This window comes from Fusarium keratoplasticum, chromosome 6, assembly GCF_025433545.1.
Source record: "Fusarium keratoplasticum isolate Fu6.1 chromosome 6, whole genome shotgun sequence".
Lineage (NCBI taxonomy): Eukaryota > Fungi > Ascomycota > Sordariomycetes > Hypocreales > Nectriaceae > Fusarium > Fusarium keratoplasticum.
In genome coordinates, this window is record NC_070534.1 from 2016973 (window position 1) to 2041645 (window position 24673).

Sequence of the window (24673 nt, forward strand, 5' to 3'; positions counted from 1 at the left end):
GCAGGTCCCGGCTCCGCTGCATGCCTGCAAGACTTCCCCCATGATGTGACGTGTCTGACGCGAGTACATACATATACGGACGGATACTCCGGAAGTAGGCGAGTTTTCCGCTGTTATGCTTGTCGTTCGTTATTCAACTGCACGCTCCACCAATGAAAAGCCGCAGCCATTCTCCAAACACCTGATTGACCCCAGAGAGTCAAGAAGTTGTTGTTGGTTGTTGGTGGAGCACATGCTGCCGATGAGAGGAGAGAAAACAACACCACACCTAAATGAAGCATCATTGGCCCCTGCTTGGAGTGACAGACAAGGGGGGTCCGCGGCATTAAATGATAAAATTGACCGCTGCTCCATCTTCAAGGCATAATCCCCAAACTTCGACACACTTAGCGACCAAGGAGCTCAGTGCGCATCTGAGACCGTTCTATGCCAGGCAACATGGCCACCTCCGATGCAGGCCCTGTTATTCTTGTTGATGTAGAACCACTCCTCCAATATGATACGATCATGAACTAACCCTCAATTGAGGTTGACGATGATCGAGACTCGTCAGTTGGTGATGTATGTGTGGATTGCAACTTGCCTACTCTGGCGTGTTGTGAAAGAGGACAATCACTGATGCAGACTACGACATAGGATGTTTCGTCATCAACTGCTAGCGTGAGCAGCTCGATTCTGAATTATCGATGTGAGAATGGGAGAACGTACCACGCATACAAGGACGGAAGTAGGTTGCACGTATTTATACTCAAATTCGGAGCCTTTCTCACATGCTCTAGAATACTATATGCCCAATGATGAAACAGAAAACAACAGACTAGGTAACACGGGAATCCACTCTAATGTCCAGAATCCTCACATTTATGTTTTCAGACTTGCAGCACAATCTGTTCCTCCTGACCTTTGACAACAAGCTTGGTCTCTCCCCGCCGAACCTTCCAGAATTCAAGACCGGCCGGGTTCTCGACCTGGGTACTGGCACGGGCATCTGGGCGATTGACTATGCTGACGAACATCCCGAGACTGAGGCGAGAGCGACCATCTCAGAGAGCGACCAAAGCTAATATTCTGCACAGGTCATAGGGGTCGACCTGTCCCCTACCCAACCGGAATTGTACGAGATGAGTTCTCCCATTAAATAAGGATAAAAACTTAAACTGAAGCAGTGTGCCCCCGAATGTCAAATTTGAGATTGACGACATCGACGAAGAGTGGACTTATAATCAGCCTTTTGACTACATTCACAGCCGAATGATGAACGTCTCTGTCAAGAACTGGCCGGAGTACTTACGCAAGATTTATGAGTGAGTTGTTTCATGGACTGGTGGGCAAATTGGCAACGCCTGATTTAAATACCTAGAAATCTTGCGCCGGGTGGCTACGCTGAGCTCCAAGACGTCGATGCATTCATGAAGTCAGACGATAACACTCTGACTGAAGACCATGCTCTTCGCAAATGGAATGTTCTTCTGGACAAAGCTGCTAAAGAGCACGGAACTCCCTTCATAGAGATGGATCGGCTCAAGAAACTCATGACTGAAATTGGGTTCGTTGACATCAAGGAGGTTCCATTCAAATGGCCGATAAATCGCTGGCCCAAGGAGAAGAAGTTCAAGGAACTTGGAGAGTGGAGCAAGTTCAACACAGACGATCTTCTTGAGGGTCTTTCCATGGCCTTGTTTACAAGATGCCTTGGCTGGACTCCTGAGGAGGTCAGCGTTTTCCTTGTTGAGGCTAGGAAGGATTTGAACAATCCAAAAATCCACGCCTACTGGTCTATGTATTCTTCTCCACCCCTTATTTTTTTTTTTTCTCTCAATGTGCTAATGCTCTACTAGTCGTGTAATTTACGGGAGGAAGCCTGAAGCTTAAGAGTCGTGGGCGGACCTGGATATTTCGCTGCTGGAGGCATGGCAACGTAGAAACAAATTTTTATCCATACCTACTCAGTCAAGTCTTTCTATTTTTCAATGAGTGCCGCATATTGAGTCAGGCACACGCGTTTCATTAGCCATAATCATAAAGAAGATGCTGATGCAACAGATTCGTAACATATGTCAATGCCGGGCAGCGGGTCGTCCTTCCTGTTGGTTCTCCGGCCCTTCATTTGAGATCCATCACCCAAAGTAAGCTCGCCTCCAGAGGCCGGTTATTTGGCTATGCCACAGGGTATGAAACTACTGTATAGACGAGAGAGAACTATTCCTTTCCACCTTCTAAATAATTCGGCAATTTCCTAACACAATCAATCAGTGAACTAAAACACCTCCGGTTCTGGGCTTGTAGAATTAAGGATTTACAGCCATCTTGAACTATCTAAAATCTTACGCAAGAGTTATCGGTGCTAGAGCAAGTGACACAAGTAGAGTTTGGCATTACTCTAGCTCTCTGGTAAATCTGGTGACGCCTCCCAAGAAGGGACCACTCACAACTACAAAGAACATGTTCATTGACACATGTAGGCATGAAATCCTAATCAGAAAACACACCTTGTGCAGATGCACACAACCCACCTTCAATCGTGGATGACCTCGGTCAACCGAGTAAGCAAGGCACCTTTCTCCCAGAGCAAGAAAGATTTTTGTTTGTCCCAAGTCTCGCTCTCTTCAAGTATCTCGAGGTCGAACTTCCAAAGCAGTCGAGCAAGAATAAAGCGCATTTCAGCGTACGCGAGGCTGGTTGTTCAGTTTAGTATCTATCAAGTGGCCATTGCTGTGACATCTGAAACAACTCACTTCTTTCCAATGCAGTTCCTGGGGCCTGTAGAGAATGGCTGAAGCACGTCTTTGGAGTCATTGCTGTAGGAAATGTCACCAAGCCAGCGTTCCGGTACAAAGCTGTCGGCGTCACGAAAGTTGGACTCGCTGTGGAATGCTGCCCAGTGAGGCACCGATACCCGAGTCTGAGGCTTGAGAATTAGCAAAGGGATGGGGATATCGTTTGCAGAGACTTGCCTTTTCGGGTATCCAAAATCTCTCCATAATCTCACCTCCTGAAGGAACGAGCCTTGGTAGACCAGTTGGCACGGGGGGGTCTGAGAAGAGTTAGGAACAATCACACTTATCAGGCCAGGTGTCTCACAGATGCGAAGTCCTTCGTTGAGAACGGCCAGCAGGTAGCTAAGTTGATTGACACGCTCCAGTGTAATATCATCTTCGGCATCAAAACTGGACCGGATCTCGGAGACCAGTTTGTCAAGCTTCGACTTGTTCGTGAGAAGCTGGAATGTGACGCCGCTGAGTAGGGTCGCCGTTGTTTCGCTTCCGGCAAGAATGAGGATGTGCGAATTAGCAGCGATCTCACCATCCGACATTCCCTTTTCGTCATTGTGGCGGAGGATGTAGGAAATGAAATCTGCTCTGTCGGTGGTACTTGCGATCCTTTTCATGGCGGTTTCACGGCTCAGTTGAAGGTGCTGCTTAGAGCCCTTGACCAGGCGTTTTGGTGTAAGATAAAGGACGAGGGAGCCCATATTGAGGTATTGGGCAATTTGTCTGTAGGGAATCGCTTTGACGTATTGGAAGACGAGACGGACCCAAGGATGATAGCCACCGCTATCAAGACAACCAAAGGGTTCGCCAAAGGAGAGATCCCCAATTAGATCAAACGTCGCAAAGTTGTACCAGGAAACAAGGTCGACAGCCACTCCATCGTGTGCCTGCTGGGCGAGTTGGTTGATGAATTTGTCAATGTATAGTTTCAAAATGTCCTCCTGGCTGCGAAGTGCCTTCTCTGAAAAGGCATGTGATAAGAGTCGCCGGAAACGCTTGTGGTCCTCATGATTAGCGTTTATGATTGTTGGATCTTTGAGGCCTCTTTGATAGAAAGGGGGGTCCTTGACAAAGGTCGCGTCCAAGCTAGACTTGTGCCCGTAAATCTGCTTCAGGGCGCTGGCAGTGATGAAGGAGACGTCTTTAGGCGCAAATCTAACGGCAGGACCATAGCGGTCATGCATCTCTTTCAGACTCTGATGCCAGTCGCCGCGGAGCAGATGGAGGTAGTAGGGCAGCGAAGAAGCAGCGTAGAGTTTTGGGCCTGGGACCTTGGCAAGGGGGTGGAAGAATGCATAGTAGGCGCAGCGTAGGAACAAATAAAACGCAACCTAATGGGATCGCTGTCAGCAAGAGTATCTATGATTCGGAAGACGTCCTTACAGTGAGTGACAGGGTCACAGCAACGGCTGTAAAACTGGCCAGCTGTGAAGAAAGCACAGACAAAACGGCCATTGCAACGAGGTTTCAAAGTCTGAGTGATGATGCAGATGGAGAAGTAATGAAGAGCAATTATATTCCCTACTTATATCTAATCGGCACTTGCAGATCCTTCTCCAAATGTCTCCCAAAAGAAGCCCTTCATACAATTGTCCATGGAGGTTGCTGTAGTCCGCGGACTATTTGGTCTCTTAGAGCCCGGGAGGCCGATTTTCAGGCCATAATTAGAGGTGATCTGCACCTTGCTTGACATTTCGGCGATTTACGAGTCACGGCACTTGATAGATGGCAGGGTTACTGAGACCTACATATGCTCCATGTTGTTTCAGGAATCTAATGTGGACCACGTGCATTGAACTCCGATGCCGACTGCCGGTCCAATGCCCATTGAGACCGGAGTTCGTCTCTCCGGGCAAAAGTTCCCACATAACGTTACACGAGAGATGTAACTCCTCTGGACCTCGGGCCACAAAACCCCCCAAGATTTCTAAGGATATTGTGATCTTCCCATAGAGAGTACCATGTCCTTCACATTTTTTATGCTACTTACATCGACTGTGTCCTTATCCCCCTCAATAACACGATATTAAGACGAACAGGTCAAGTCAACATGGGGTGTACCAAGGTATTCCTTTCATTGCCCCCTACGCACAATATCAACGGGCGACTCCAGCCACGGAATTTGTTAGATGAAACACTTCCTATTAAACTCAATCTGTGTCATATAGTTTAAAATCTCCCAAGGTCTCAATGATGGCGTTATCAAAAAAGAAAGAAAAAAAAAAAGAAATCCCTCCGCCCTGTATTCATGATAAATTGAATCGAGAAAGGAAAGGAGTTAGGCCATTTACACTCAAGCTCCTGAGTGAATATAAGCCGCCCATTTAGTCCACGAAGATGGATAATGTTGTCGGACCTTGATCACTGCCTCCCTCAGGGCGGAAGCCACCATTTCATCGTCAACAGAATCAGGTGCAACGCCAATGAGATTCTCGTAAAAGGCACGAGCAACTTCTACACCGACCTCGTCTTCCACCGGCCATAAGGATCCAATGACATGAGAGAATCCAGCAATCTGCAAGGCCCCAGACAGATGTAAGCCTTCATCACCGAGGCGAAAGGTCCCCATCGAAGCTGTGGTACAAGCAGAGAGGAATGCTATCCAGGGCTTTTGGAGATTGTTCAGGGCGAGAAACTGGGGGACGGTGAGCTTATCAACCTCCTTGGTGCTGCCATCTTTGCTGGACTTCTCGAGGACAAGATGGCTTTGTGACGGGTCGCCCCTATCTACCACCCCATGACAAGCGAAGTGGACAATGTCACTCGTGGCGACGGCCTGTAGAGCGAGACTCGCTGTTGGTTGAGGTAGGTGCGTGCATTTCCACTTGCCATTGGTGAGATCTGCAATGACTTCCTTCTCCTCCCGCACTGCTGGCAGAGGGGCGTGATTTCCGGGTGTTGTTTCCATTGTGACGATAGTCAAATCCAGTTCCTCCTGATCTATCTTCCTCCTCAGCGCCCGAGACCGATCAGAACGCTGCTTGGCGTGCAACAGGGCCTTGATGGATGGCGTGTACGATGAGACTGACAGAGACAACGCGTCCTGGTCAGGGTCAGTCTCCGATGCAGCCGCATGGAAAGGAAACCCAGCGGCACCCCCAGATCCTATCCACCAAATCCGGGGTGGTTCACCATCGCTAGACATGGCTCCGTAGCGCTTCAACTCGTCAAACACGGGCCGTACACAGTTGTCCCATAGCCAGCCAGCAAAGCCTGCCGAGGGCTGTCTCGCCTGTTTGGGAACCTTCTTCGAGACGATCTGGATGGCTCGCTTCACAGGAAAATCCACAATGGAAAATCCCGAAATCAGCTGCACGCCAAATTCCACTATCTTTTGGGGTTGGAGCCCTGAAAGCGGCACAACCCGCGTGCGTGAGTCGACGAGAATGATGGCATCACTTCTCAAGTAACTGATGTTCACCATGACGACGATGCCCTCTCTGGTGCATGACTTCAAGTGATCAATAGGAGGCTCACGAAGGAAGTCCTGATGGCCGTCAAGGTTTCTAATCTTTTCAAGGCATTTGACAAGGTCTGCTTCAGCGGCCCTTCTTTCTCGTAGTCTGACCTCTCCAAGGCGGGAACCTTGAAGATCGGACGGGATGTGCAACTTCGCCCTGATGTCCAAAAACTCCTTCGCGAGGCCCTTTTCGGTTTCTTGTAGGGCGGTTACTTCGTCAGTGTTGTCCATGGCAAATCCTAGTATCATGGCTCTGCCTGCTTCGAGCTGTGCAAGGGCTTCATCAGGTTCCCCCAGCTGTAGCAACAAGGAGCAAACTTCGGATGCCAGGCCTGAGGTTTGTGAAACAACCTGCTGCTGGTCTTGCAAGGACTGGTATCTGCCGCAGACTCGGGGTAGCAGCTGCATGGCCGCCAAGCCGATTGGCTTTGCCTCCTCCCACCTGTGCTGGTTTGTGAGGATTCTGACCGCCCTTTGAGCAGCTTTTATTCGCATGAGAGGCGAGCCATTTGGTAAGTTTACTGCTTCTGTGAAGAGACTGAGGGGCTCAGTAAAGGTAGAAGCATCGGCGTCTGGATCGTTGTCAAATAGCTGTGCCACAAGCAGGCCGCCGAGCCAGCCGAGGAGTCTTGCTCTATCCGAAGAATCCTGTGGTGTCGCATCAAGGCATTTCCTCGACATCTCGATTGCTTTCTCCAAGTCCGCCTTTTCTCCACGGTTTCCTTCTTCCCACTTGGTCTGGTAGGCCATAGAAAGGGTTTGTTGAAGACGGTGCATGCGTGGATCATTTTGCCCAGCCAGTAGTATCGACTTCGTTCCATGGTCGATAGCACTCTGAATGTTTTCTTGTTGGCTAGACTCCACGTGTCTGTGTTTATTTACCAGTGCCTCGCAGAGCAAAGAGTGAGTGAATCCAATGTCCACATGGCCGTCAGGGTATCTCAACAGGGCTCGGTTGAGGACGTCCACGGCTTCATCCAAATACTCGTCTTCCAAGTGGCGGCGGTACGCACTGATCAAGATACTCCCAAGGTTTTGTAGGTTATCGGCTGACTTCACGACATGCGGGTTGAGTTGGTTGGCTGCGGCCCGGTACTTGGCGACTGCAATGTCCAGAGCTTCGGTCTCCCCAGTCAAATCGAACCTGGACGCCAACGCATCTGCTAGGTTGCTGAGTGCTAGCCCACGGGTTTGACCACGCTCCGAAGAGAGCTCAATGGCATGCTGAAATAGGCCAGTGGCGTTCTCCAGGTCGGATCTATCGGCCAGGTGGTGGAAGTGGGCTATGTAGACCAGTCCAAGTTGGTTTGTCCATCGGGCCTTGTCGGGATGGCCGTTTCCACAGAGCTCTACTGCTCTCCTTCCGTTTTCAAGCGCCTGTTGTACATCTGCAGGTCTTAGAGAATGTAGATAACGACGATAGTGCGCGTATGAGAGACTTCCGTATACAAAGGCGACGTCCGCAACGGGGCAGTCTGGCCGCTGAACCAATTCCCTCGCCTCCAGTCCCATCATCACCGCACGATCCAGATGCGTGTCTACATCACCAATCTGAAGGTCAGACAACTCTGACAGACACTCCGCAAGGTTTGAAAGGGCAAATATCTGAGTGTCGGCCCCAGCATCGACAAAGTTTCGAACAGCCTCAGCCCGCTCAATGGCCGCCTGCAGATCCTGGTGCGTCGCTGAAATCTCGAACCGATCCATCAAGAGATTCGAATAGACCTGTAGCAGCATTGGGTTCCCATCTACCACGTGCAGGAATGAAGCGAGGGTCTGGATGGTCCTTCCAAGATCGAAAAGGTCTTGAGTCACCTCGAAGTGACAGCGATGAGCGCGTCCGTACACCACAAGGTAATCTGGGAAAAGCTCATTCCCCTCCTCTATAAGTGAGCTAGCACGCTCCAAACGAGAAATCGATAGTTCCAGATCTAGCATGTCTTGACTGCGCATCTGGTAGCGTTCTAGGAGAGTATCCGCCGCCAACAACAGCCTCCATGCCAGTTCGGGGTCCAGCAGCGGCGATACATCTACGGCGTAAAGTCTTAGATGAATCTCTTGATCATTAAGCTTATTACCGAGTTCATCGTTCCGCCTGAGTCTTCTTTTTGCCGTGTGTGTGGCGAGGTGATCGAGACGAAGAGCTCTAGCAGCGTCTGGGGACGAGGTCGAGGCATCGGGCGGAGCAGGGCCCGGCGCTCCAATGTACGCCTCCAACCAGACGGAAAACTCCTCGTCATTCATAAGAGAGATATTCATTCTGAATCGCGATGGATTGTCTGACCAAGGGTTGACTTGGTAGACTCAGTATGTGCCGCCTAGATCTTGTTACGAAAGTGCTGGGCGGAAGTCAGGCTGAGAACCCAACCGGGCATGCACGCAAGTCCCATAGATACCCAAATCACGTGTAATACCCCTCATTCTTTACATCTAATTCTAAGCAGACCTTTATTTATCACATCATCCCTAATACCCACGTGCAGGCCAACCCAGATCACGTCGACATGTCGAATTCTAAGCATTTTGCACTCCTGATCGGCGTGGACTTTTACATCAAGAAGCCCCTGAACAGCTGTGTTCGAGATGTCAATTTACTGGAGACATACCTGAAAACTCTTCAGCAGGATAAGAGGCTTGAGAAGTTGGAGATTACCAGGCTGACCGCGAGCAATCCGACACATCAGGGTCCCAACCCACGCAAACCACCGGAGGGCGATGATACAGTACCCAACTTGCAGAACGTTAGAAATCATCTTGCCCGCATCACATCGGAATCTACCAAAGATGATTATGTCTTCGTTCACTTCTCTGGGCATGGCACAGTTTTGCCCCAGGGTTCATTGGCATTTGTTCTTTTCGGATGCGAAGACCAGAACGGACGGCTGCGGGACTGCCTCACAGGTGACGAATTGGCGAATTCTCTCAACAAGATGGTGACGGAGGGTGTCAAAGTCCTCTTAGCTCTCGACTGTTGCTACTCGGGCAAGATATCCCGCCGAAAGTTGCCAGACCCAGAGCGATACATTCCCTTTGTCGGCGCCCCGGATCCCGAGTATGTCGAAAAATCCCAAGATCATGCCCATCTGGGTGCCACATGTAGCGATGCAACTGTCCGAGGCGCTTCGGCGCGTGAAAACTGGCTTATGGATCCCAAGGGCTACACAATTATTACGGCGTGCGGGCCAACACAAACCACGGGCGCCCTACGCTTCAAGGGCGGGAAACTCTATGGAGCTCTTACTTACACCCTCTTCAAATCGCTTGACAGGCTAAAGTCGCTGAACATGAGTCACATGGCCATCTTCCAGTTCATCTGCGCCAGGTTCAGAGCTATGGAGTCTAAGCAGGTCCCTCAAATGAAGGGGAGCGGCGACTTTTCATTCTTTGGACATTTGCAAGCCTCGGACGATTCCTTTTTCCCCTTGGTCGTCTTCGAAAACGGGAAGATCATGATCCAGGCAGGGGAGATTATGGGGGTTCATGAGAACGACAAGCTAGTTCTGGTTCCTCTGAACAACTTCACTGATGAAGTTTGTGGCAGCAAGTATGTGCTTGCAACTGCCCATGATGTGGGCGGAGTGACAGCCAATGTCAACCCCATCAACCCTCGCTCAAAGATCGATGCTGGGTGGGTGGCCAGACCGCACAAACTATGCCAGCAGGCTTCGACTACCACAGATGAGGCAGCGAACCGATCGAGTCACGGGGGATACTTGCAAGAGAATCCAGTGTTCCTACCCAGCCTAACAGAAGCCACGGCGCCTTTTAAAGCCAAAATAAACGACCAGGGCGGATTTGACATACAAGATAGTCAGGGGCAAAGAGTGGACTTTGATGGACTCTCGCTACTACCGGCTCATTCCCCAACCACTCGCCCTCAGATCCTTCGTGTTCTGGCATATCTTGCAAGATACCACGAGATTATCAATATGAAGCCGTCTACAGAAAATGAGACACTTCGAGCCGACGTCGACGTCAAGATATGCAACGAGTCGGGGGCTCCGTTTCCAGAAACCAGAGTAATTAGCGTGAAAAACGAAGAACAAATTCGTCTGTCTATTGTCAACAATGGCGAGAATCCGGTGTTTGTGCACATTCTTTATCTTTCAGGAGACTGGGAGATTGAAAACCTTCTAGCAAACGAGAATACGCGACTCTTCTCTGACAGCACCATCACGGGCGAGCAAGATATCACTCAAAGGCAGATCGAGTTGGTTGTGAGGATGATGATCCCAGAACAAAATATCCTCCGTGGCATTCACACCTGCGATGATATTTTCAAGGTGTTCGTCACCACTCAGCCTGCACCATTTGCGCACCTATCTGCGGTTAGACCTCTGCTACGAGGGTCGCCGGCCGAAGTCGAAGACAGGTTACAAGACTCTTGGACAGCGTGGACGTTCCACATTCATACAGAACTAAATCAGGCACTATCTCTTTGACTATGTAAGTGATTCTTGTGCTGAGACCAGCATCTAGCTTCGTCCTTAGTCTTCAGTGGCACCGTGGCTCACTTACGCAAATTAGAATGTCCATCTCACTTTGCATCTCTTGATATTCAGAGGGTTTTGCTTTCTATTGTTTCTATGGTCTTTTAATTTACCAGTTCTTGCTATAAGGATAATCAAACCATCCTTAGTTAGACTGCGTCTCTTTTCACTTCGCCTGTGCCTCGGTAAACTTTCCAATCTTCATTCATTCTCCTCTTCTTGTCATATGGTTTTCTTTCTCTGGCTAGTAATTATTCATCATGGCCCGTAACTAGAGGAGCAAAGTCTCATTTATTGACTTCTTAAACTCGCATACCCACCCCCGGATCCAAGATAGCCGACTGCTGCATCTGGACGCCAAGGACGCGGGGCTGGATATCTACGCCACTCTCTAGGACGTGGGGTGGAAAGTAATCAGCAGGATTGGGCTGCTAGCTGCCGGGTTGGGTGAGAATTTCGGGCAGCCTACAATGTGCACATTGGGCACCAAGACCAGGCTGGCCGACAATAACCATGGTCCTGCCTTTTCCGCACACTCAACGACAAATCTAAACTGTCGTACAAGGCGCTCAAGATATCAATCCTCCAATCAGTCGCTATATCTCAGTTCATCCCTGTCCTGGGAATTAAAGGATCTGGCACCCAGCTCCTCGTTTATCACCGACAAGTAAACATGGTGTCTGACCAGAACGGGTATGTTGGTGTTGAAACCATCTACCTCGTGGTAGCTATGCTAATGAGCGAGGCATAGAGCCAGTAGCAGAAGCGACAGCCCAGAGTTCACCATCGACTATGATGAATCGAGACCATATATCCAGGAGTACCAGAAAGTGAGTTCTTAGGCGTGTAGATTACGTCAGTCATTGCGGGCTAATATCAGACAATAGCCTCCCAAGTTCAGTACGGGAGAGAAAGTTTGGTACCGGCAGACCAGGGACTCCTCACTCGAAGGCCCGTTCGTAGTAGCCTCGGTCTCTTCTGAGGGTAAATATCTTCTGGCCTGTGATGATCCGGATAAACCAGAGACTGCCAAAGATGGGATGGAGATTGATGAGGAGCACCTACAATCCGTTGAGGCATAGTGGGCTGTTTAATGAGGCAATCTAGATCCTTGTCTTTCCTCCCCAAGCGCCTCCAATTCAAGCTCTCGTGAAACTTCTAAGCTTCTTCCTATTGCCTCTTAATGTCCCTCCTTGGTCCTTACGTCAAGGTCTTTCCTTGATTCCCCATAGCCATAGATTAATATCGCAGACAGTGCTCAGTTATAACTATTCAACCCATTACAGTACAAGGAGAACATCAATCCATTGCTTAATCCATATCCTTTGATACCTTCTCCACCCACTCGAAGCCAGGATCGTAGCCGACATGTATATACCGGAGAAAAGTCCCCGAGATATCACGGTACAGAACCTCCCGCTTCCCATCACCGCTACTCTTCATCTTTTCCTGCTTTTTCATGCCCTTCTCAAGCTTCCCAAACTTGGACGCAATGATCCATGCTCGGTAGTTCACAGAGACTCGCTTGAGCTTGTAGTGCTCTTCCCAGACAAACTTGTTGTCGTCGCTGTTGCTGGCACGGGACATGAACCCTTGGAGAACGCCTCTTAGAATGTTGAAGCCAGGTATTTCGTCTCGGTCTTGACCCAGGTGCCCCCAGCGGGCATGCGGCCAGCAAGTAATGCTGGTGAGATTGGGGCTGGCAGCAAGTGCCTCGCCGATTTGTTCCTATCGACACTTGTGAGTATGCTGAGTAGAGGTAATGCAATTGAAAGGCCTTACGATTTCACTCTCTTCCGGCGCAAACACGAATTCCTCCAGATGAGGTAGGTTGTTGACGATGGTAGCCACAGTTTCAGCTGACAGATATGGGATCTTGTAGCCAGAGATGATTCCCGAATAAGACATCTTGAAAACCTTTAGGTTCTCATGCTTGAGGATGGCTTGCAGCAGTGTATCCGACAATCCAGGATTGACCACGTGTTCCTCAGGATATTGGTTGTAATCCACGAGTTCCAGAGTCGAGAGGGTATTGAACGAGGAGATGAAGGCGCATTTGGCGTCAAAGCCCATCTGCTCCTGCTCGGGCGTCTCCATACGTTGATTGTGCGACATGTCCACACTCAGGGTTCGCAAGTCTATGCGCTTATCCTGGGCTGAGCCGGCCAAACTTGCGAGATGCTGGAAAAGGCGGTGCCTGCCTTGAGACAGACGCCCAAGTCTGAGCTCTTGCAGACCGGCAAAGTCAATGGCACTCTGCATCGACTTTAAGAAGTTGCCCTCATCAAATCTGACGCCAGAAAGACTTAATGACTTGAGGGCAATGAGACCATGTGCCTGGCCCGATTTGGATGCGGAAACCGTCTTCTCCCAGTCTTCTAGAAAGCAGGTGGCGTATGAGCTTGTTTTCATAGATAGGCTGCGAAGTGTCGACCTAGAGTTTAGTAGCATTGCCCGAACCACGTTATCCTTGCCCACGCCACTGCCCCAGCTGTAATCCTCAACACTTAGATGCTGCAGGTTCTTGACTTTTGAAAGTGACCGCATAGCACCTTCTTCAAACCTGGCTGTACACACAGACAAAGCCTTCAGGGATTTCAATGATGCAAGGCTTTCCGCCATGGGCCTGTGGACACGTTAGCACGTTATGGCCCATGTATTGGAGACGGACTTAATGCCAAGTTACGTTGTAAGAACATGGGTCTCGACAATCTCCAGATTGTTCAAGTTCTGAAAGGCCTCTTCCAGGTATCTGTTGGTGATGTACTTGTGCTTTCGCCCCGGGTCACACACACCGACGACGATGCTGCGGACATAGTCTGCACAGAGCGGCTTGGCGTTCTCGTCAAGACGGGATGAAAATCGTTCCTGCTGGCCTTTGTATTTGCCTTCCTTCTTCAGCTGCTTCTTCTGCGCTATCGTGAGAACCGGCTCAAGACCACGGATGAGCTTTGGAATGTGGGCGTGAAACATGGCAGCCACGGCAATGTGTTTGTAGAGGTACGGCATTGCAATTGAATAGTATTTCTTGCAAGTGCGGCCCAGTTTGCCCAGAGTTGGTCGATCATCGATCTGGGGCATGTAATGTTAGCGTCGGCGGAGTGAAATGCTTTGGTTCCTCACACTCTGCAGAATCATGTTGAGAATCTCTGGCGGCAAGGATGACAGTGCATCATCGTTTGGGACGGTTTGAGCCTGGACATTTGGTTGTCTGGACTTAGCCTTGGGCTTTGCCGGCTCTGTTACGCTCTTGTTGCGTTTCGCAGCCCCTTGTGCTTTGGCTGGCGGGGCTTTACGTTTGAGTGGGACAGCCTGCGATTGCTGGGGCTCAGGTGGTCCCTGAGCATCCTGGTTTCGAATTCTGGCGCTTCTCCTGAGAGTCATTGTGTTCAACTGCAGCCGGTTGTTGGTTTGGCAGGAATTGAAGGGAAAGGGGGCACATGGGAAGAAGTCGATGTTAAAATAAGCCGACAGCGACACGCGAAGACGCGAAGGAAGCCTGGACAGGATTCAAGAGCTGTAACGCTATCACGTGATGACGTGGTGTCGGTGCAAGGGCTGTTAGGCATCCTTCTAAACCAAGCCCAGTTCAGTAAACGCCGAATCACTCAGGGGGTTGATCCTAAGTCCAAGATGAGCGAGGTGGGTTAGCCAGCGAGTGTGGAGCGCAACTACGATGCGACTTTACACACGCAGTCATTTTCCCCATTTTCCCTCCTATCGAATTAAAGTAACACCGAGACAATTTGAAAGACAAAAAGAAAGTTGTAGTCAAAACCGAGCAACGGCAAAAAAAGAGGTCCTAGCCAGGTTCGAACTGGCGACTTTGGAAGACAGAAATCAAAATCCAACGTCCTGACCACTAGACTATAGGACCATTTCCTCGTTTACCACGAGCGATGCAGTGGATTGGCTGTGCCACACTGTTGACACTCACCCAAACTTTTTAAATATATATATGCGAAACCTTGCAAAAAGATTAATGCCTAGGGTAGCAAGGTATGTACTTAGCTATGGGATATTATTTATTTATGCATTGCTCTATTGTGTGACAGAGGCAGCTGAGCTCTTAGTTCTTTTTATAAATAAACTTCTTATTACTATTATAATCTCTATTTAAATCTCTCTCTAGCCTTGCCCAATGCAAGCCTCTCCCCTATGCTCATAGACAGGCAGTTAGTTAGAGTTTGCCACAATCCCTGAAGTGCTCAGGAAACACTGGCATGTCTTGAGGCACGAGAATTCAGTGGCACATGGCCTCGTTACTTTTTATTACACATACCCTAGGAGCATCTGTAGTTCTCAACAGGGCCATGTGTTACTGAATCATCTCGTGATCTCAAAGCCATCTCCTGTAGCTATCTGCGTCGCGTTGTCTCGCATCTAAGATAATAAGTCCTTTGTGCGACGCATCTTCGAGAAAGGCAATTAGTCTCTCGCAGTTTCACAGCTATGTAATTTAATGATTCGTTTTGCCGAAGTTGTGAACATATTGCTCAGAAGTCCTTTCAATTTCCACAAGAAACAGAGCTCAGCTAGTTGTCTATCTCCAAGGTCTTCAACTCGTTGTAACCAACACAAGCCTATCACCATAGCCTTACAAAACCTCCCAGATACCATCAACCAAACTCCATGTCATTTCCCATTCAGATTCATGATCCCAAGCCTAAACAAACACAACCTTGGTGACAGTAGGGGTGGGCGCCTCGATGGTGACGGGAGAAGCGCTGGCGCAAGAGCACGCGGTGAGGTAGCGAGCCTCTCCGGAGCAGGCGCTGGCGTAGGTGGGAACAGACTTGGTCACATAGACAGTCCTGAAAGTTGTGTTAGACTGCTCAAAGAGTGAATGGCAAAGGACCAAAGGACAAGACTCACTTGGCGGGAGGGGTCGTGGTAACTTCAAGATAGGCGTTACAGTCGGCCTGGTACGAGGCCACAACTGCAGGGCCGCGGAAGCCGGGGACAACGGCTCGGGCACAGTTGTCGCCACATCCGGTGCGCTCCTGGAGCTCCTTGGGGATGGCGGCCACGACGGGGGCGAGGAGAACGGCGATGAGAGTGAACTTCATGGTGAAGGATGGAAGAGTTGGAGTGGTAAAGATGTTTGAGTGTGTGTTTGATTGTTGAGATGTTGATGCTGATGATTTGAAGCAGTTGAAGGGAGACTTGATGCTCTCTTTATAGTTGAGTTCTCACCTACTAGAGCTTTTTCAGCTCAAGTCCGAACCCGCTCCGGAGACCCAACATCCCGTAATCCATTGTCTAGACACCTTTGAACACACCGATAGAATCCTCAACAGGGCCATAGTATCGCGAGGCTATCGCCACTTTTCCACCAGTTTTTACCACGAGGTCCCGTCTTGGCGCGTGGTAGCCGCCACGTTTGGAACGGTTTAGCGACATGTCAGACGCCACGACTCAACCGTCAGCAGCTGAACCCATTCTAGACTACGCCAAGACTCACAAAGAACTGTGGACATTTGAGGGCTTCAGCCTTTAGCCGTGGAATCTCCTGGGTCCATAACGGTTTTGGCGTAGGCTGCACCGAAAGAGGGGGGGACTATTGGAAGCTTTCATCCACGTTTTTACGGATAAGGGCTGAACAAGCTTAGTAGAGAAGCTAACGGGAACAAAGACGTTGAAAGGGAAAGGGATGGTACTGCAACGGGCAAGAGGGTCCAGCCATCTTCAGGGGTCAGTTGACAGAATGCCCCGACTTGTCTGACCGCACAACGCCTCATGCCAGGGGCATGGGCTTGTTGGAAGTTTTGAGTGGTTACTTGTCAGATGCACAGGGGTTGAGGAGCTGCGAGATCGATGTTAGTCACGGTTCAGAGATCTGGGCTGCGTTCAAGCAGGAGGCCGTTTTACGTTAGCACTGTCTCACATACATCGGCCTCGGTGCAGTGTGTGAATGAACGGCAGACCCCAAGGATCTCAATGTATGTACGTGCAAATAGATAATTACGGAGTTGAAAGAGAGAAGCGATGTTTCGCAAGTGCGAAGCATCCAAATGTGACTCTGCAGTCTGGAAGCCGATGGTTCGGCACAATCTATTTCCCACCCAGAGTCATCACCATACCTATCCCCATCAGACCACTCGATCTGATCATTGGAAAGTGCTGTATCCCCCCCGAGTCAGCCGTCCATGCCGTCACGGATCCGGAGGAAGTTGATATATCTTCCCAGGGTCCAGCGACGTGACTGTTTGCCCCAGACAGCCATGGGCAGCGACAGCATAAGAATGACAAAGCTCAGGACTCCAAGCTCGATGAAGCAGTCCTGAAGACCCGTGTCGATCCAGTAGCTGCACACGAAAGTAAAGATGGTGGCGATGCTGTTGTTGATGACGGCCACGCCCACCATGCCCTCCAGCACCATGTCCGGGTAGCTGTCGGCCAGGTACGTGATGCTCAGGTCGCCCGCGCATCCGTAGCCGAAGCCGATGAAGCCCAGAGCCACGTAAGGAACCGGCCAGGCCCAGCCCTTCGCGGAACCGATGCCGAAGAGCCACATGCCCAGCGGGAAGATGACGACGCAGAGCACCATGAGGTACAGGCGGAACTCGGCCTCCATGATGCCCTTGTTGCGCTTGGCCATCCAGAGGATGAACTTGTCACTGCAGTAACCACCGTAGAAACAGCCGATGATGCTGCCAATCAGGCATGGGATGTTCATGTTGCCGACGGCGGCATCGCTGTAGTTCCACGGAGGGCCAATCCAGTAATCCTCCTCCACGGTGAGGTAGAAGGACAGCGCAATGTTCTGCAATCCCCACTGCAGACCAGCAAACCACACAGCAGGAAATGTGAAGATGCGCATCGTGTGCCACAGACGAGACACATACTGACGGAAGCCCATGCCCTGGAGATTGGAGGCGGGCGTGATGAGGGCGATGCGCTGCCAGTATGTCTTGCGCTGCGAGTACGACACCGACAGCCGGTTGCGCTCAGTCTGCGAGCGGCGAGAAGACTCGGTCATGTCCACCACACCAGCCTCGACGTCAGCAGGCTCCTCCGACTTTTCCCTGCTCGTCTTGGTGACGAGATCGCCACCCTGGTGAGCCGGGGGTGACACGGGAATGCCGTCGGGCTTGACCGAGTTGGCCTCTGCGTCGCGCTCGTCATTCTGCTGCAGATCAAGGTAGCGGTTCCTCTCAAACGCAGTCTCTTCAAGACCAAAGTAGAAGAGGAGCAAGGTAAACCCCGAGGCGATGGCTCCGACGTGGCCGATCCAGCGCCAGCCAATGTTCTCGGCGAGGTGGCCTCCGATCAGAGGGCCGACGTAGGTGCCGACCGTGGTGGCCAGTGTGTACAGACCCAGCGAAGTACCGTTCTGGTGCTCGAACCAAATGTCGAGCAGAGAGAGCTGCACGACAGCCTCGGCGACCGACTCGGAGGCGCCGACAAAGAGCTGAGACCAGATGGTGTCGTTTGTGTTCTTGAGGTGGCCAAACCAGATGTTTCCGATAAGACCCCATACCGTTCCAACCAGGTAGAGGATGCGACGCCCGTAGAGATGGGTCGCGGGCGAGCTCAGCAGCGTCCAGTATCCGATGGCGACAAACAGGACGCCGGCGCCCGTGTTGAAGACGTCGTAGCTAATGCCATACTCCTCGTTGACACCCACGCCCGCCGCGCCGGCCGTATTGGAGGTTGCAGCGGTCAGGGCGACGATGTAGCAGACGAGGAACGAGTGCCATATTTTGCGCGCGAGGCTCCAGTTCAGGGGATCGTTGGGCGACTTTGTCGGGGGCGGGACGAGGATGATGTCGCCATGCTTCTCGAGTCCGCTGTCACCCGACACGCTCGCCCATTCGTCGGTAAAGAGCCTTCTCGTGCCCGGGAGCACTTCATCGATGGTGTCGCGGCGGGGCTGGTCGTCCATCCGAGAGGTTGACTTGGGGGGTCTTTGTTATAATCGACGTATGGCAAACGGCTCCTTGGAGCCGCATTCACTCGGGGTTATGGAGGATAGGTATGGGTGTGAAAGATCGCAATCGATAGTCAGCAAAACATTTTCCGATTTCGTTACAGAACCAGAAACAGAGCCTTTGTCGACGACGGGAAAAGTTTTTCTCTTATACCGTCTCGCCAAACAGCCCATGACAGGCCACAGAGAAGAACCCCCCACAAGGTCCCCAGTCGGGCCGCAATGGGCAGACCGGATCGATACCCCATAGGGCAGGCCATGTTACTGCTTGTGGCACGTTTGCCGAACGAACGGGTCGGATCCAGCAACGGGGAACCGGTTGATGTCATTGTGGAATGTCTAGTCTGGCGAATGCTCGCGTGCGCAGGGGTCGACCCCAGTCTCTAGCTGACGGCTTCTCCGCGACACGTTTTGGAGGCCAGACCAAGAAAGTAAGAGGGGTTGATGGACGCGGATCAGAGTTGCCGGTGTCTATCTTGCGAGTCTGTCATTGGTCTATCGGATTGGCCTAGATAATGCATCTCAACACCATGCGCCCGGGATCGTCACTACCAACCAGATAAGCAACGTCCAATCAACAGACAGCAGGCCTGCAGCAAATACTACACACTGATGCCGGTTCGCATGAGGCGACTTGGTGCGTCTGCAGGGTCAACGTCGCAAAAAGACGCATGTGGCCCAAGCAGAAGAGACGTGCACAGCCAGGCCAACGACCAGGGCATGCCCTGGTCCAACAGGATACTGTTGTCTAATAATTAGAATCAGAAATCCTGAGAGTAACCCTTGACTAAACTTTTGTGGAGTTGAAAGAAAAAATCGAATCGCTTTCATTATTAACAAGTCGTGGTATCAGAAATGTCCCGTGTTCCATCCTCGCATGATGCGTGCCTCGTCTATTTTTTCCCTCTTGTCCCTCGCTAAACCATTAGAAAATCGACATTCAAATCTTTGAGCTGCTGTATCCAGTTAGTCGTTCTCTTGCCCTCTGCGTCGAGTCCCCAGAGAATCTGCAGAGTGTCAATAGCCGAGTAGAGGAAGCCCCATGGGCAAACCGCCACGAGCCTCTTGAGTCGGTCCATAACCCACGCGCGGAGCTCTGGAGTAGTTGCCGTCGTTCCATAAATAAAGGTGGGCCATCCCGTTGCCTTGAAGTTTGGGTCATCGTCGGGCATCGGCGAGAGGGTATCGTAAATATCTCGAATGAGCGCCTCGCACACCTTGTCCGGCACCCTCTCTGTCAAAGACGGAGTCGACTGGATGATGTACAAGCACGTCGCAAGTCGATGCGCAGAGCCAGTGAGGAACCGACTTTGGATCTCTGCCTCGTCATACGGCGAGACGCCCTCGCGTGCCCATGTCAAGACGTCCACGTTCTGTGCGCGCTTCAACAAGGCGGCGAATGAAGATACCATCACATCATCCGCAACCTGTTTATCGCCTTCCGTGTTCAAAAGCTGCGCGGCCTCGCGGAGAATGTCAAGGACCTCTGCAGGGCAGCAGAAAAAGTGGTTGGTGGCTCTCGACAGTGTCGAATTAACCTGCGTGGGCGCAAAGAATGCAGTCTGTACGCCCGGCATCGTGGGGTTAAAGGACAAGCTGAGGGTGCAATATCTGCGACATGATTAGCCTGTGACTTGTTAACATACCGTCACGCATCTACTAACACATAAAAATCAGAGACGACATAGTCCCTCAGGGTTTCGCTAAAGCTTGCATAGGGCTGCATCATGTTCAGAAGCTTCTTGGCACCCTCAAGGTGAGGCCGCCAGCTCTGCCAACCTGATTCGACCAGTTCAGCATTGACAAAGAACAGGATAGCAGCGAGAATAACATCGGCTCCGATGGAATCGATATTCTCTAGTGCCGAGGGCATCAGCTGTAGCGCCTGTTGCTTGGCCTTGAGTGCATCCATCAGCAGCTGTCTTGGAGGCTCTTTTCTATCAAAAGAGTCAGGGCTTAGCCACGGCCTTGCCAGGTTGCACATGTGGGCAGCAGATACGGCAACGATGACTTCTTGTAAGAACGGATGTGCGTTGGTCAACAAGAGAAGACTGCGAAATGGGTTGTTGTCAGGCCTGTCATGGGCAACGAGATCCAAACAGACACGAGACGAAACTAGACGCCATGTTAGAGAAACCAGTGGCCTTTAAACCTGTGCAGGGGATCAGTCCGTACAATAGTTCAGATACCACCTCTTAGAATGAGACATATCTTGGAACAGAGGGTCAACGAGGGGCCATGGCGATGTGGTGTGCCACGGGGTCTGTGAGGTGGGATAGAAGACTTGATTATCATGAGATCTTATCAGGCCCCAGCCCTCAGGCCCGACGCCCTTTGCATCGAAAGAGGTCAAATCCTCCTGTTTAGGAAGACGACACACCGAAGCACTCGAGCTCTGCCCAGCGAGCTTCCCTCGTGTCGCGACGGCGCCAGTCCATAGGAAGAGTCGACCATAGCCAAGACACTCGACGCCTCTCGAGGTGCACTTGGTACACTCCGGGTATGATCGGTCACAGCGTAGACGGGCACGGCGGCAACTGTGACAGGCTTTCTTGGCTATTTGATGGGTTCGCGGACTGACACTCTCGCTGATGATGGGGGGAGACTGGGACATGGCGCGGTGGCCGACCAGCAGCAGTTTGCGGTCAAGGCTGCTTATTAAGGAGTGGAGGGGGAGCAAAAATGGCGGATGTGCCGACCAGGGGGGGTAGCCTCTTGGTGATATCTAGGGAGAGAAAAGGGATAAGAGCAGTAGCAAGAGATGAACGAGGTCTAGGCGTCGCCAGGTGGCCTATCATTCGTCAGCCGATGGGTATGGAATGCTTGGTTCTTGGTCTGGGGGATGTTTGGTTGATTTTCACCCGCGAGGGACGAAGCGGGATGACAAGGGCTGGTTGATGCCTGAATGACAAGGTGTTCACTCATGAAAGTGAGGCTCGAGCTAGCCCAGAAAAGACAGCCAAGGCACATTTGGACCAGGGGTTATACCATAATAAGCTAGGGGTACGTTTGCTAATCCAATCCAACAGCTCTGAGTCACTCCATCGTTGGCGGAAACCGAACTCGGAATTACCACCGCCCTTCACATCATTCCCACCCACAAATGCCTCAATCGGGGTTAGAGTTTATCAGGAAGCCAAGAAGGATTGGCCAGTTGTCAACCTTAGGCCGACCTATCCGAGATCCCAGAACGCACTCGTTCATGATCCGGGCTGTCTCCGGTGTTCAAGAAGCTTCTCGAACAGATGCTGACAGCGACAAAACCAACAGCGGAATTTTAGGCTATGGTTTCTTCATTTGGAAAAATACCCTGAACGCTAACAACTTTATTTAATGATGAAATTTGAGTCATACTGTTCTATATGCTGTTCGTAATTTATGTGACACGTTGTTTTCTCTCTTAGTCCACCCTATAGGCTGAGCAAGACCAAGATGATCACCTCAATCTCATCTTGCCTACCCAACTCCCCAAAGGTAAGCTCTCTATCGGAAGCGGATCCCGATTGGAAACTCGTGAGACAAACGTTTGATCCTCATCACCCAATGGGGTCTCAATATCGTTCATCCTGGGCACCCCAGTGAGACAACAACATGATCCAAAATAGGCAGCCAAGACCCTTTCAACAGGTTGACTCATTTCTAATCCATCACACATAGGCCCCTGTGCGAGTTGTCTCGTTCTATCATCCAAGCATACAGTCTTGCTCAAAACATCTAGGCCGTCTCTGCGCTTGCTTGGGATACCGCACTAAGAACAGGGCTTGCGCTATTGTAGGAAGCCAAGACGCGGTTGCGTAACTGCTTCTAGGCCTTGAGATCTGAGATCGAACATACCCTGTATGGGTGCAAATAGGATGAATATTCCAATATTGGAAATGTGGCTCTCCCTGACTGCCGATGAGATCTTGATGGATTGTCTTCTATAAATACGAGTTTAAACAGCCTTTCACATAGGGACATGACAGGGAACTATTGTACACTCTACTTTACCTTGGAAACTTGCTCGCCTGCATCGACAACAAGAAAACCCCAAAACTACCCGACAAGCACGAGACATCGAAATGGGCCACCGCAAAACTCAACAATCCCCCGATGTCTCTAACCGAGACGTGGATATCGATGTCGAGATCCTTGGCCGACAAAGGCCGCCTGCTTTTCCTTCGCTGTGGTCTGAACTCGGATTCTGCTTTGCACTGCTCGGGTCCATCTTGATGGCTGTGAGATTCCACTTACTCCCTGGACTGGCATGGCCCGAATCTAACAGATTGACTACAGGAGTTCTTTGTGAGCGGCTTCCACATCGTGCTTCCTCCTCTGGTCGACGAACTCGATATCCCGCGAACCTCCCAGACTTGGCCGTCCAGCGTATTTTCTCTCATCACCGGCGCTTTCCTCCTTCCTTTCGGTCGGCTCGGAGATATGTACGGGGGTTATCTTGTGTTCAACATTGGTCTGGCGTGGGTTGCCGTCTGGTCGCTCATCGCAGGCTTCAGCCGGAACTACATGATGCTCATATTCTGTCGTGCCCTCCAAGGGTTCGGATCAGCAGCATTTCTTCCTGGTGGAATCATGATCCTCGGGAAGATTTACCGGCCCGGACCTCGCAAGAACCTCGTGTTCGCTCTCTACGGCGCCTTCGCCCCCCTCGGATTTTTCATTGGGATCCTTATGGGTGGCATAGCTGCCCAGTTCCTTACGTGGAGCTGGTACTTTTGGTTCGGTACCATCTTTCTCACCATCATCCTTGCCGTCTCGTGCTTGACAGTCCCCTTTGATCTCCACGACAAGCGACCAGGAGATATACGTATGGATTGGTGGGGCGTTGGGACGATCGTGCCAGGCTTGCTCTTGATCATTTACGCCATCACCGACAGCTCCCACGCTCCTCAGGGGTGGGCGAGCCCTCAGATCCTCGTCACCCTCGTGCTAGGCGTCGCCCTACTTGTAGCAGCCTACTTTGTCGAGGGGCGCGTCGCCACCAACCCGTTGCTTCCGAGCGACCTGTTTGCTCCTATGTACATGAAGAGGCTGGTGACGGCTCTCTTTCTCTCCTATGGAACTTTTGGAATTTTCCTCTTCTACTCGAGCTTTTACATCGAGTTAGTTCTGCATGTGTCACCACTACTCACAGCTGTCTGGTATATACCCATGATCGTTGGCGGACTCATTATCGGGACGGTCGGCGGCTTCACTTTGCACCACCTCCCTGGCCGGGTATTGCTAGTGATCTCGGGCGCATCGTTTCTGGCTTGTGTCTTGTTCTTCGCGCTCGTGCCGGAGGATCCCAATTACTGGGCCTTCATCTTCCCTGCAATGATCTGCGCAACAGTCGGAATCGACATCACCTACACGGTCAGCAACATCTTCATTACGAACAACCTTCCCGGATACCGCCAGGGTCTCGCTGGAGCCTTGATCAACAGCTTGCTTTTCTTGGGTATCAGCTTCTTCCTAGGAATTGCAGACATTGTGGTTGGAGAAACCGGGCACCTTGGCCTGCGGAAAAGCTACCAAGCTGCCTTCTGGCTGGGAGTTGGGCTGACAGGCTGTGCCTTGGTCTTGTATGTATTTGTCAAGATTGGGTCAGCCAAGAGCGACCTCACTGTCGAAGAGCGGGAGCAGTTGGAGGCTGAGGCGCGACGGGTTCGAGATATGGAATTGGAGGATGGAACATCTGGTCCGTAGCTTTTGGGTGTCGATAGCGTTAATCGCATTCTTTGTCTCCCAGCACTCGTTTATCTGGCGTTTAACTTCTTTCGCCGTCGTAAAGCTGAGTGATCAGACTTCTCCTGGCCACTTTGGGATACCCTGTGAAATGAGATCTGCACCCATCGCCTTGTAAATTGCCTAGCCAAACCTTGTCATCGGCTGGGCTAGGAATGCCAGATGTTATAAGCCACCGAGCCGCGACCGGATGCTTATCCATGTTCTTACAAATCCCTCCATGTTCAGGTGAAGCTTTGTGGAATACGAGTGCACACAAGGCTCCGGCCAATGGATGCATATCGAGGCCATTCGT

The 24673-nt window shown here is 51.1% G+C and overlaps 10 protein-coding genes across 10 annotated transcripts; 4 read left to right on the plus strand and 6 right to left on the minus strand.

Moving 5' to 3' along the window:
* Window positions 1–426: 426 nt before the first annotated feature.
* On the plus strand, window positions 427–1872 carry NCS57_00859700 (uncharacterized protein; the record flags this gene model as incomplete). The annotated part of the gene is made up of 9 exons (XM_053058408.1): window positions 427–477; window positions 529–561; window positions 637–727; window positions 780–821; window positions 874–1028; window positions 1077–1114; window positions 1167–1304; window positions 1361–1780; window positions 1839–1872. The coding sequence occupies 9 exons, from the start codon at window positions 427–429 to the stop codon at window positions 1870–1872; spliced, it is 1002 nt and encodes a 333-aa protein (XP_052912239.1).
* A 643-nt stretch (window positions 1873–2515) lies between these two features.
* On the minus strand, window positions 2516–4226 carry NCS57_00859800 (uncharacterized protein; the record flags this gene model as incomplete). Its single annotated transcript, XM_053058409.1, has 3 exons — window positions 2516–2675; window positions 2736–4102; window positions 4155–4226. The coding sequence occupies 3 exons, from the start codon at window positions 4224–4226 to the stop codon at window positions 2516–2518; spliced, it is 1599 nt and encodes a 532-aa protein (XP_052912240.1).
* An 838-nt stretch (window positions 4227–5064) lies between these two features.
* On the minus strand, window positions 5065–8490 carry NCS57_00859900 (CHAT domain-containing protein; the record flags this gene model as incomplete). The annotated part of the gene is made up of 1 exon (XM_053058410.1): window positions 5065–8490. The coding sequence occupies one exon, from the start codon at window positions 8488–8490 to the stop codon at window positions 5065–5067; it is 3426 nt and encodes a 1141-aa protein (XP_052912241.1).
* Window positions 8491–8735: 245 nt separating this feature from the next.
* On the plus strand, window positions 8736–10673 carry NCS57_00860000 (uncharacterized protein; the record flags this gene model as incomplete). Its single annotated transcript, XM_053058411.1, has 1 exon — window positions 8736–10673. The coding sequence occupies one exon, from the start codon at window positions 8736–8738 to the stop codon at window positions 10671–10673; it is 1938 nt and encodes a 645-aa protein (XP_052912242.1).
* Window positions 10674–11286: 613 nt separating this feature from the next.
* On the plus strand, window positions 11287–11803 carry NCS57_00860100 (uncharacterized protein; the record flags this gene model as incomplete). The annotated part of the gene is made up of 3 exons (XM_053058412.1): window positions 11287–11414; window positions 11473–11551; window positions 11609–11803. The coding sequence occupies exons 1-3, from the start codon at window positions 11395–11397 to the stop codon at window positions 11801–11803; spliced, it is 294 nt and encodes a 97-aa protein (XP_052912243.1). The 5' UTR covers window positions 11287–11394.
* A 229-nt stretch (window positions 11804–12032) lies between these two features.
* On the minus strand, window positions 12033–14159 carry NCS57_00860200 (F-box domain-containing protein; the record flags this gene model as incomplete). The annotated part of the gene is made up of 4 exons (XM_053058413.1): window positions 13845–14159; window positions 13408–13793; window positions 12504–13347; window positions 12033–12449 (listed from the first exon to the last, which is right to left on the minus strand). The coding sequence occupies exons 1-4, from the start codon at window positions 14103–14105 to the stop codon at window positions 12033–12035; spliced, it is 1908 nt and encodes a 635-aa protein (XP_052912244.1). The 5' UTR covers window positions 14106–14159.
* A 1228-nt stretch (window positions 14160–15387) lies between these two features.
* Window positions 15388–15790, minus strand: NCS57_00860300 (Small secreted protein; the record flags this gene model as incomplete). The annotated part of the gene is made up of 2 exons (XM_053058414.1): window positions 15388–15535; window positions 15597–15790. 2 exons carry the CDS (start codon window positions 15788–15790, stop codon window positions 15388–15390), a joined length of 342 nt encoding a protein of 113 aa, XP_052912245.1.
* Window positions 15791–16860: 1070 nt separating this feature from the next.
* On the minus strand, window positions 16861–18609 carry NCS57_00860400 (uncharacterized protein; the record flags this gene model as incomplete). The annotated part of the gene is made up of 1 exon (XM_053058415.1): window positions 16861–18609. One exon carries the CDS (start codon window positions 18607–18609, stop codon window positions 16861–16863), a length of 1749 nt encoding a protein of 582 aa, XP_052912246.1.
* Window positions 18610–19571: 962 nt separating this feature from the next.
* On the minus strand, window positions 19572–21268 carry NCS57_00860500 (uncharacterized protein; the record flags this gene model as incomplete). The annotated part of the gene is made up of 3 exons (XM_053058416.1): window positions 19572–20265; window positions 20319–20769; window positions 20830–21268. 3 exons carry the CDS (start codon window positions 21266–21268, stop codon window positions 19572–19574), a joined length of 1584 nt encoding a protein of 527 aa, XP_052912247.1.
* Window positions 21269–22715: 1447 nt separating this feature from the next.
* NCS57_00860600 (MFS domain-containing protein) lies at window positions 22716–24339 on the plus strand (the record flags this gene model as incomplete). The annotated part of the gene is made up of 2 exons (XM_053058417.1): window positions 22716–22871; window positions 22930–24339. 2 exons carry the CDS (start codon window positions 22716–22718, stop codon window positions 24337–24339), a joined length of 1566 nt encoding a protein of 521 aa, XP_052912248.1.
* Between the last annotated feature and the right edge of the window lie 334 nt (window positions 24340–24673).